Source organism: Lissotriton helveticus, chromosome 3_2 (genome assembly GCF_964261635.1).
Source record: "Lissotriton helveticus chromosome 3_2, aLisHel1.1, whole genome shotgun sequence".
Classification (NCBI taxonomy): domain Eukaryota; kingdom Metazoa; phylum Chordata; class Amphibia; order Caudata; family Salamandridae; genus Lissotriton; species Lissotriton helveticus.
The window spans coordinates 439,668,667-439,680,692 of record NC_136062.1 but is presented as its reverse complement, the minus strand read 5'-3'; the positions used below and the strand labels follow the sequence as shown (position 1 = coordinate 439,680,692).

Below are 12,026 nucleotides of genomic sequence, written 5' to 3'. Positions count from 1 at the left end.
AGATCAGATATGATTTTCTTGTCGGAGGTGCGTGTCACGAGCCACTTCTCGTATGGGGTCAGAAGACGCTGTGCTTGTGGTATAACATTTGGGTGCAGCGCCCAGTGTCTAACTTGTAAATATGTCAAGCGCTCTTGTTCCGTGAGGCCATAATGTTCCTTGAGCGTTGGGAACGGAATTATGCCATCAAAGTCGAAGATGTGGCCCAGGGCCCTACAGGGAAAAGCACGCCACGTCCTAGATGCAGAGGCAAGTGTTCCAGGCTGAAATTCGGGATTGTCGAATAGCGGCATGAGGGGCGAAGGGAAGGTGGTCAAGTGATTAAAGACATTTGTGCGATCCCAAGAGTCCATTATCGTGCTTGTGACATATGATGCATATAAGTTTAGTGGTCTATGCTGTTTACAGAGAAAGGGCACCCCTCCAAAATGGCCTACCCGCCACCGCCTGGTCCTGCAATAGCTAGTGTTTTTCAGATTCTAGGCGGTGCCACTCGACCAAGTATCTAAGTTGGGCAGCGTGGAAATATAACTGAAGGTCAGGTACCCCCACTCCCCCCCTCTCTGGTGGGAGAACTGCAATTTGGTGTCGGATTTATGGTTTGCGCCCGTGCCAAATGAATCGAAAGTGATCTGCCCGAGTCTGTTGGATCCAGCCCCGTGGGGGGCGGAGGGGAAGCGTCTGGAAGAGGTACAGGATTTGGGGGAGGATGGTCATTTTGGTGGCTGCAATCCGTCCTAGCCATGAGATCGTTCAGTGCTTCCACCTGTGTATCGCTCCGTGTATGCGAGTGAGAAGGTTGGAGTAATTAATCTCGGCGGTAGCCTGTATAGAGGGAGCTAAATGAACCCCCAGGTAGGGAATCGCGTCTGGAGCCCACACCACTGGTGCTCCTCCTGCAGGTGGGCGAGAGTGTGCGGCGAAAGGGAGATATCAAGGGCTAAAGATTTGTCCATTTTTATCTTAAAATCTGGTCCTAATGCAAAGTCGTGTAGTTCAATAAAGAGGGCACCTAGGGCCGTGATTGGGTTGGAGAGAGACAGGAGGATGTCGTCTGCATAAAGGCTTACTGTATGGATGTCCCCCCAAAATTTAATCCCAGATATTAGGGGATGCTGTCGAACTCTACGTGCCAAGGGTTCCATATAGAGCGCAAAGAGGCGGGTGATAGAGGGCAACATTGCCTAGTGCCCCTCCCAACAGGAAACCGTGAGGATGTGTAGCCGTTAACCCACACTGTTGCCATGTGAGACCGGTAACAGTTTAGAATCCGAGTCCGCAGCTTCTCCCCGAAGCCAGCCACCATAAAGACCATCTCTAAATAGGGCCAATGCACACTATCGAATGCTTTCTCAGCATCGATGGCCAGGAGCATGTATTCTCCCTGGGTGCGAGACGCTCATTAGGTTCCTCCTAATCTCACCTCCCACGAAAATATCTTCCGCACAAACATGGCTTAAGCACCTAACAGCACTCAATGTCCAGCCGACCATCGTGGACTCAACAAAATTCCTAGGCATAACACTCGACACCAACCTCAACATGCAGCAGCATATCAGCAAGGCTACTAAGGGGGCGAACTTCCAAATAAATACCTTGAGGAAACTGAAACCCTTCCTCCCAGCAAAAGACTTCCAAACAGCAGTACAAGCTCTAGTCATCCCTCGCATAGACTACGGCAGCGTGGCCCTCTGCGGCCTCCCCCTAACAACAACTGCACCCCTCAGAGCGTCACTAAATGCGGCAGCAATACTCATCACTGGATCAAAAAAGCATTCGCATATCTCCCCTGACTTCAAATCCTTTAACTGGCTGCCTCTTGAAGCCAGAATACAGTTGAAAATTGCCTGCATGACGCACAAGGCTATACACCTGAAATCACCCAGCTACCTCACTCATAAGTTGACAATTTCCGGTGGGTCCAGAACTACCAGGAGCACAAACAATCTTCTGCTGAAACCGCGAAGATTCCGGAAGGAAAAAACTTACAAACGCTCCTTCTCTGGAATGGCGCCCAGGATCTGGAACGCACTTCCTCCTGAAACGAGGCTCATCTCTTCCTCCCTTCTTTTTAAGAAAGAAGTCAAAAGTATCCTTATGGCTAAATACACTTGAACAATTTGAATTCGTTTGATTTACATTGCGAACAGTATTACCAGTTTTTTGTTATGTTATAGCCTATATATTTCTATGCACGTGTGATTTGACTTATATTAGTCTAAAGTGCTTAGATCCTTGCTCCCTCATATCAGTTTTTTCTCTACTTCTGTATCATTTACAGCGTTTTGATGGCCTACGCTCCAACTATGCCTTGCTACCTCATACTGCTGTACTATACGTAATATTTTTTTATGATAATATTCTGTAGTATTTACAGCGTTTTGATGGCCTACGCTCCAACTACGCCTTGCTACCTCATACCTGTACTATACGTAATATTTTTGCTATGTACATGAACTTGATGATCTACCTCCCTACTATGCCCCCTTGTTCCCCTACCCTTCCACCTGCCTTTGTAAAGCGCTCTGTTATCTGCAAAGATCTTGTTCGCGCTATATAAAACTCTCAAAACAAAATAAAATAAATTAGGGGTAGAATACGTTTGGTGTTGTCGCTAGTCTGCCTCGGAGGGATAAGACCCGCCTGATCCGGTTCAATCAGCTGTGAGATAGGCTTATATGCGCTACAGACAGTTTCATCTTTCCCTGGCTTCAGGATAACAACTAATCGCCGCCTCTAGCATGTCCCCCGGAATAGCTCCCGTTTGCTCAAAGGAATTAAACAACGCGGTCAGGATGGGGACCAGCTGGCTGCAGAATGCCTTATAAAAAGGTGGCCGTGTACCCATCCGGGCCAGGTGATTTGTCCAGTTTGAGGCGTGAGATTACAGAGATAACCTCTTCAAGCTGTATAGCCCTGTCTAGGTGATCAGCTTGAGCTTGTGACAAGGACAGCATGTTGGCAATAGCTATATATTCGGCGCTGGCTTTGACATCTAGCGAGTCTCCCGTATATAGGTCAGCGTAAAAGTCCCGGAACGTTTCGGCGATGGTTGCGCCATCGGTTACCGACTCACCCCTCGGTGTCTGAATAGTGGGGACACCTTGCCTCTGTCTGGCTTCCCGTAGTTTGCTGGCCAGAAGCCGGCTGCACCTGACCCCCGCAATTTGCTGTTTCTATGAGTGCTGCACAATGCAGCACATATGAAAACAGCAAAAAAGAGGAGAAATAAAGCATTTCTCCTTTCTCCTCGTTTCGCCTGTTAAAGACCATGATTTCCCTGACATTACTTTTGGCACTGCCACCTATACAGGCTACCCTTGTAAATAGGGGCCAGCATCAAAATCAATGGCTGTTGCAGTGGAATGCCTGCCGCAACACCCACTGCCCACCCCTTTCGTGCCAAGTACAGCTTGAATGGGTGCCTTATTCACAAGGCAGCGTTAAGCCACGTTAAGTGGCTTAATGCCGCCTTGTAAATAAGGCAAAGCCCCTATTGCCACCACATCGTCACTAAAATTGACGATGTGGTGGCGATAGGGGCTTGTAAATATGCCTGTAAGAAAGAGAATATGCGAGACAGCCTTTTTATGAGTTCGACTCATAATGATGTTAGAGAACCCCGTCTTAATGGCATAGATGCAAACTACACCACAATCCAAAGAATGTCTAAATATATAGAAGAGTGCTGTTTGATCAAGATAAGCGCCTCACCTCACAAACACTTAGTGATGACACTATTGATGCATGGGCCAGCCATGTCCAGATGACAGACACTAAACTAGAACACCAATTGGCAACATCCGATGTATCCTGCCATCGAAGAAGGTAAATCAACCCCAGAGAAACTTCTATACTCTGATTAGGACCTTGATTAGGGAACATATCAATGCAGCTCAATCCATCCTCTGTTCCTACTTAGCAGTACCAAAACTGATTCGGACTAAATAAAAGTCTTTATGTTTTGATGATTTACTACTGTCCTATCATCACGTTGGTGGGTGCATGTCCCGCCTTCTCTCTCTTCGAATCTGTATCATTCTCTGCTCAGGGGAGAAAAGTCACTTTGGAAGCTTAGACAAGGAATATACTCCCTCTACCTGTTGACTGTAGATAAGCACTAGATCCACCCACCATTTTTTGACTTCTAGACTACGGTGAACTTTTTCTTGGAGTGTCATGATTACCAATTGCAATGGCTGCAGATTTAGGATGTCAAAATACTTCTCATCTTAGGCATCTGCCCATTGTTTCTATTTTAGATTACATAGCAACCATGCCCATTGCATTTTGGCATTTTAAATGACAATGTTTCTTATTTATGTTTCAAAAACCAAAACATAAATAAAAGGCATTAGCATTTACAATACATATAGCTCAAACTCGCGTAAATGACTGTTGCATTGCAAATGCTTGTTTCTGCATTTTAACTGGGGATGGTACAGCATTATTATAGCATGCATTGACAAGACAACTCCTCACCAAGCAAATTATTAGAAATGTGGTGCCACTGAATAGGAGGACAAACCGTTACAGATGCAGTATACCCCTTGCTAAACTTGTTAATGAAACAAAATAACTGCATGCTCCTGTAAATTGAGCTGTTTTTGTATTTTCATTTAGGGATGTTTGCACTGCTGTCTGAACTAGAATGTTGGTTCTTCATACTGTGCGATGTTACCAAATTGTAATGAGTTCTGCTTCAGCATCCCTCACGCAGAACATGCACAGTGGTTAAACCGTTTTTGTTAACCCGTAAAAAGTGACACTCAGAAACTGAGAATATGTATACAAAGCTATATCATCCAGGGACCCCATTCAGCACCTGCATATCCCCGTGGTTTCGTTTTCTACCCCTTGAATTGCAAGTGGGTCATGTGATTGGGGTCTCTTTTACATATGTGCAACTTTTTGGTTGTCTTGCCGTTCAGATAATGTTTTTGTCTACACGCTCTCTTGACAGGTACTGAAATCTACCTTTTAAAACACCTCACAGAACCAGTTACGACTAATAATAATTGTTTGCCTGTAGATCACAATTGTTGCCATTTCTGCTCATAGTAAATCTTCCCTCTTATATTCTTTCCACTAGCTCATTCTTTTAAAGGGCTTTAAAAACATTGGTTACTTATTTGAAATTATTTTACATCATCTGTATCCATGATATTATTGTTTAGAACTGTGGCACCCTTATGATCCTTGATGGACAGTCACATTTTGGAAAATTGCACACTGATATATTTGAGTGTAACTGAGATGATTAATGGTGTCACTTGAAGAACCACCAAACTACAAGATTGTGAAAGAAAATGCATAAACAAGCATTGGCACAGCCAGTTGGTCCGAGTTGCATTTTGATACCTTAATAAAACATTAAAAAAGGCTTGCTGCGGCGGGAAAAACACAATTCTGTTTTATTAGGTCTCGGCTATAACGCGCTGAAAAGCGCGTTCTCGCCAGAGAACTATTGTCGCGTCTCAGCAGTCTGAGAACACCGAAGTGAGAAGACCTGGCCGCGCGCAGCGTTTTCCCATAGGATAACGTTGTGCGCGCGGCCAGGTCTTGTCTACACGTCATTGCATGGCTGTCCGGATCGCGTCGCGCGCCTCTCTGGAATGCAGGGGGAGTCTGCAGAGAGGCGCGCGGCGCTGATAACAGCTTCCCTGACTGGCCCCCTCCTTCCTGTTGCTGGAGCAGCTCTGGTTTGCAATTTCGTTTCAGTGTTTCTCCCCCTATTGTGGCCAGGAGCACAGCCCCCATTGAATCAAACACTTGTAGCCTTTTCGTGTTGTTCTTCAGGGCATATCACACCACCTGAGCTGTGCTTCAATGTCGTGCTGATTACAGACTGCTTGTGATGTCATGACCAGGCGCATTAGGAAACTCTCCAGAGGCACCGGCTCACATTGTGTGCCTTATTATTGGCAGCGTTGTGAATATGTATGAAATGGGAAGAGAGTCAGCAGCGCGGCTAAAACTAGTTGAGAGCCCCTCTGACGAAGTCCCACCATAGTGTACTTTTCAGAGCTGCAGAGACGAATCCTAAAGATTAAAAGGACGTAAAGGCTGGACGAGCCAGACATCACAGGCCCAGGCCAGGCTCGGAGCAGCGCAGATGCTGCGAGCGCACCCGGGGGACCGAGGGAGCGGCGCCCGGGGACTGCTAACGAGCGCACTGTGCTCCCTGGCTGACGCCACCGCCTCCGGGCACATGTTGCTATGAGAGCAGAGGTGGTACTGTAATGCGCCTCCACGAGGCGGCCTCTGCTGCCCTCTGTAAACACACACACGGCGCTCTGCGCAGCCACAAGACACCGAGCAGCGGCTAATGCTTTTTATATGACCGCCGCAAGCTGCTCATGGAAAAAAGGCGAAGCTCAATTTTCCCAGGAAGGCTTACAATGTGTACCACCCCTCTCCCTCCCCCAAACTTTCCCATCTTCAGTTTTCCAGTTCAGCCCTTATCTGGGCTGCGCTCGCTCACAGTTAGGAAACTGTAAGGTAAATGCTTCTGCTGAAGAGGTTTGTGTTCCACCTACAGGCTGTTGGTTTCACGCCATTCATCCTCGTGGTGTCGGCAATACAAGCATGATGTTTTCATGAAAGCTTAAAGGTTGCTCTGTCTTCATCCCCAGAGCCTGTCCCATGGCACCTTCCCGGTTCTAGCCGTCTCTAAAGGCTGCGTGCAGTTCCTGGGTGCAGCAGGTGCAGTGGCACCGGGGTCCAAAGGATTCAGGGGACACTAAACTAAGATTATTGGTGTATTCTAAGAATAACAGCAGCTACATCGATAATCCCCTTCCTTGCCCAAGAACCCACGACGCACTGGCTGGTAAGCCACATGCTTTTCCAAATACTAAATATGCATTACATGTTTACTATACCTTCATAATATCACCTTATTACGTACAAAGAACAACTTTTAAAAAAATGCCATATTAAACATTAAAATTTAATATACAAAATATACATTGTTTGCATACTTATTTACTACATCAAATTAGCAACCTCTAAATCATCTGCCATTGCTAAATAATGCAACACCAAAAAAAAGCCAATAGCTCAAACTTAATTAACCCGAGACCTATTGCATTGCAAATGCTTGTTTGCAATGCATCTAATTGGAAACGTAATACGATGTGTGAGGATTCAGTGTACTTTTAGGTGTAAAAAAAAGTCCCTTATACCTTGCAACGCAAGCACTCGATAGGAGGTTGATTAATACACTGAACAGCCAATAGCATGAGGTGAGAAAGTAATACTCCTTGAGTTGGGGCCAAGACCCACTTTTTGTGTATTTTAAAGCAACGGTAACAATAGGTTTGTAGACAGCTGTGATGTCAGGTCAGACACAAAATTGATTGTGTCCAGGTTTGTTACTGGCAGGAAGAACAACGGTTTTTAGTGAAAATATAAAAGAAATCTTCTCTGATCTTGCACATCACCACCAGTTGTGTAATTTTGGGCACAGGAATGTAGGGAATGATGATTTCTTTGAAAATCTATGCTTAACAAGACAGCGGTCAGAATACTAGAGACTTGCTGCTAATCCAGATTTAACAAGTACTTACAGCGCAGAGCGCCAGATTACAAGATTTTTTTTTTTAAGTATTACATATTGTATTTATTAGTTTACAAAGCTATGTATGCCAGTTTTAGATGGCCACGTTTTTACTTTTGGAGACTGTTGTATGATTGCAACAAAAAAAAAAACGTGTTTAGGCTAGACCTATTGGCTTGGCCACTGCTTGTTGAAATTTAAATATGTTTGGGCAGGACAGTGGTTGGACGAGAAAAAAAAATCTCTGAAACATATCAATGGAGAAGACAGCACATCTCTCTATTCAGCATTGTTTGGCATTCTTCCGAAAATGTAACCCCATGGGGTGTGCCAGAATGGAGGAAAATAAGAAACTCTCTCAGTAAAACCGTTTTCACATTATAGGATGCCTTATAAACCGGTGCCATAGAGTGCATGCCACTTGAACTGAGGCAGAAAAGGTCAGTACGTCAGTGGATGGAAATGCTTGAAAGTACGATATACACATAAAGAGCGGCCTTACTTGAGGCCCATGCTGGGTACTGTATTGGCTTGTGTGGTATTTAATCTTTGTTTTAACCCCTAGGACGCGGGAACGGTTCTGCGCCTGTGCGGCCGTTTTAATGAGTGGGCGGGTTCATGACGGCCCCCAGCCGTCCTCAGCACATGCCCACCATGATGCATGGCTGCTGGGGGCCGTCAACAGCATGGAAGGGGTTAATGAATCTCTGACTAGGCAAGTAAATTATTAATTAACAGCAAGTTGTTAATTTCTACTTAAATTGTCCCCGTCTACTTGACCTTCCATGGGTCATGTTAAAAAAAATTATACGGTGGGTCCAAAGAATGACAAATTTAACTTTTGAGCTGGGTATTATTTACTTCAGGAGATGCTGAAGAACGCACCTACAACACAGAAGTGTAAGGTGATGTAATGTAAAGTAGCATAGGTACATTTATGGAGCATACACTGCTGCAAAGGTCGTCTCTCCATTTTGCGGCCCCTGTAATGGGGGGGGGGGCGTTGTAGCAATGAGTAACCTTTGTCACAGACTTCAAAGGTTTCTTTTACACACAAACCTTTTGTGCCGTTTCCAAGCTGCTTTGTAACAGGAAGCAGTCAGCATTGGTTGAAACAGATGGCCCCCGTGCGCCGCGGCTAATTAAAAAAAGATGGCACCCAGCAGCGCTGCTGCTCGCTCCCTAGGCCAGGGGAGAGAGAAGGCGGGACATGCACCCACCTTTGGCCAATTATGTGCTGTCTTTCTTGGAAAGACAGCACGCAAAGGCCAATAACACGTGATGACAGAATAAAAAGCACATGCACAAGCGTGTGGTCCGAGTTTAAAGCCCTAACTATAAGCCTCGCAGAGCAGCGCATGCGCGTTGGCTCAGGCAAGACCTAAAAAGGGCCATGGGGCATGAGATCCCCAGTGTCTAATAAGGCTCGGGGAGAGGGACTCACTCCACCCCAACTTCACTTTAATTTTTTTAAATAGACCCTGGAGGATAGAGTCCTGAGGGCATATTAAGGCCCAGGGAGGGGGGGGGGGGGGAGTGGGGGGGGGGGGGGGAAGGGGATGTACACTTGCCCCCCCCCCCCCATTTAAAAACCCTTTGGCCCTGTGGCCAACTCCCGCTGAGCACAACATGAAGGCTCCACGCAGCGGGGTTTGCTTTACATATAGTAATGAAACATTACTTCATGTAAAAATATCTCTAGAACTTCACTTGAAAAAAACCAAAAAGGTTAAAGTATCGTTATGGTTAGGTGAATTTGTCAGTAACATTAAATGTTAAAAAAAAAAGCACACAAAATCACCAATAACATGCGCCACTGCCATGCAGTGCTTACGACTTCACAATCTACATCACCAACGACATGTTCTATGACAGCATGACATAATCGAATCTTCCTTTGTAAACATTGCACTATAAACGGGTATGGCATTAGAGCTCTGAAAGTAAGTACAAAATAGCTCAGAAGAATGTGAGGCATCATTAATGCCATCGCAGAAACAACCCCATTAGGTGTAGAAAGCATAGGTTATATGTCACACTGGCCTTATACCATACACTCCACGGGTAGCTCAGTTCACTTCAACAATCAACCACAGAAATACGAAACGCCCTTGTGTTCAACCTGTATACAACTGTTCAGATAAAGCCACGTACCTAAAAATACTGAACACCTGTCACAAAACGAATGCCCTGAAACGAGCAGACTTTATCTCTATCAAACCCCGGAAAGTCACCAAACTTACAGTGATAAATGATGTTGATTGGAGTAGAGAAGTAGGTACTGTAAAACTGTATACAGGGTGAACACAAGGGCTTTTCTTAGATCTGTGGTTGATTGTTATAGTGAACTGCGCTACCCGTGGAGGCAGTCCACAGGTGTTGCTGTGGGTGCATACAAGCAACAGCCATGGTTTGCCAGATTTACATTTGGTAAAACTGGAAATGCGTCAAAATCCTACCTCTCCCGAGCCAAGACATAGCACATTGAGGAGAAATACTTTTATTTCTACTAGTTTTTCTCTCTTCTAGGTGTGCTTCAGAATGCTGCATGCCAAGAAAGAAGAAAATGCCATTGATGATTGTTTTGTTGCAGGAAGGTCTCCCTTCCGAAACAAAAATAATCATTCCGCATTACAGGGATGCTTGCAAACCAACGCAATGGTGACTGTGCTGACGCATGACAGACAATTGTTTGCCAGCGCTGGGGAAAGCACAGGTAAGTATTGGTTTATTGTTAATATGATGCAGCCCTGTGCTTCGAAGATGACGCAGCGCGGCACAGCTAAATGGCTTGCAGCACTGCACAATTTTCTTGTAGATGAGGCCGTAGGATTTTGTATGTGGAATATATGCCCTGTGGTAAACTTTCACCTCCGAGCCTAAGAACTTGTGTGTTTTGCTCGTTTGCGATGGACACAAACTGTCAACTATCACCTACACACAGGGCTAGTCTTAACATTTATAACATGTGGAATACCTCTACAAACCTACGATGCATAAGGAGTACATGTTTTTGTAAACACACCCATCAGCAGAACGCAGGCTGTGTACAAAAATTAGGAAGAAAAGTAATATGGTAGCTACGCGTCACTATGTAAACTATAAAATAAACTAGCACAGTCTTTGGATGATGTCACCAATGATGTCAACAGATCATGAGGGATGGCATATGTAAAGTCATAAGCAGTGCATTGCCGGGGCAAATTACTTTTTTGTTGTTAAAGTTATCACATAGAAATTCTCCTATCTATAACGTTACCTTTGTTTTTGCCAGAGAAAACAAGTCTTTCCATAATTGCAGGGGACATAAACACGCTCAGAATGTCAGCAGAAGGCTTTGGGTTGCACATTAAAGTGAGAATTTGAGTTAAGCCAGGAGGCTTGCCTCTTCTGGGCACAAAATAAAGTCTGGTTATACCACTGCTTCACAAAACATGGTATGCTGCCATCACTCCTCTACGTAATGCAGCCAAAGGCAGGGAGGATAGTTCAATGCCACTATGATGGCACACTTGGAGATCCCCTCCATGTCACAAAACCGGTTCTGGGCCATGCATTAGTATGGAGCCAGGACCAACAACAAAAAAAACAACCTCAGAATACCCATTTCCCTTGCAGTTGGACACTCAGGGGAGGTGTATGCATACGTTTACCGTGCAAGGACCCGTCCCACTCCAACACACCTTGACTGCATCGCCAGCAGTCCTGCTCTGCGCCCCTGACCCCAGCAGACTGCTTTCCTCCATCCTCACAACCCCTCAGGAGGTTTTCTTACACGATCCCCTCTCAGGATTCCCCATGGAAGGACCCTTCCCTGTGCTGTGGCCCCTGCCCAGCTCTGGCGGGTACAACGCACGCCTTTTGTCTGGCTAGCCGGCACCTAACTTTCCTGCGCCTTCCTTCCCCGAGCATCTCAGAGGGGCTCACCTGGCTGGCGCCGTCGTTGGCATCGGCCAGGATGCCGTAGTTGCGGTAGAGCTCCTCCACAGTAGGCATGGCGGCTGAGGCCTGCGCTCCGGTGCCGGGTGTGCGGGGACCGAGGACAAGCCTTCGCTGGCCGGCGGGACACTGGTGCGTACGGCGGGAGTGAGGCCTGCGCTCGGCGGTTCAGCTCCAGCTTCTCCCACTGCAGGAAACCCGGCTCCAGACCACAGCGCCACCCTGCGGCCCCGCCGGAAGTGCAGCACGACAGAGCGCGTCCGCCATGGGAAGTGACGAGGGACACAAGCACGCGCAATGAAAAGGAAAGACAGACTGAGGCTCTCGCCACTGAAAGAGAGGAGAGACCACTGCTCCGCCATGGAAATGGAAGGAGGACTCGGACTTCCGGTGCGGCAGGAGGCCGTAGTTTGTGTCGGAAAAGGAAGCACCATCAAAACATCACCAATGCGTAATAAAGATGCTGAATTCTACCATTACTTATTAACAGTCTGGTGGTATGTTTAAATGTGCTCTTTTGTAGTAA

The 12,026-nt window shown here is 46.2% G+C and overlaps 1 protein-coding gene across 1 annotated transcript in view; it reads right to left on the bottom strand.

Annotated features, from left to right (window-relative positions):
* Positions 1-11,774, bottom strand: part of API5 (apoptosis inhibitor 5) — a 150,336-nt gene extending 138,562 nt beyond the window's left edge. The window contains exon 1 of the mRNA XM_078684341.1: positions 11,489-11,774. Within this exon, the coding sequence (XP_078540467.1) occupies positions 11,489-11,557 (69 nt within the window). The 5' untranslated portion in view covers positions 11,558-11,774. The remainder of the gene's footprint in view (positions 1-11,488) is intronic.
* Between the last annotated feature and the right edge of the window lie 252 nt (positions 11,775-12,026).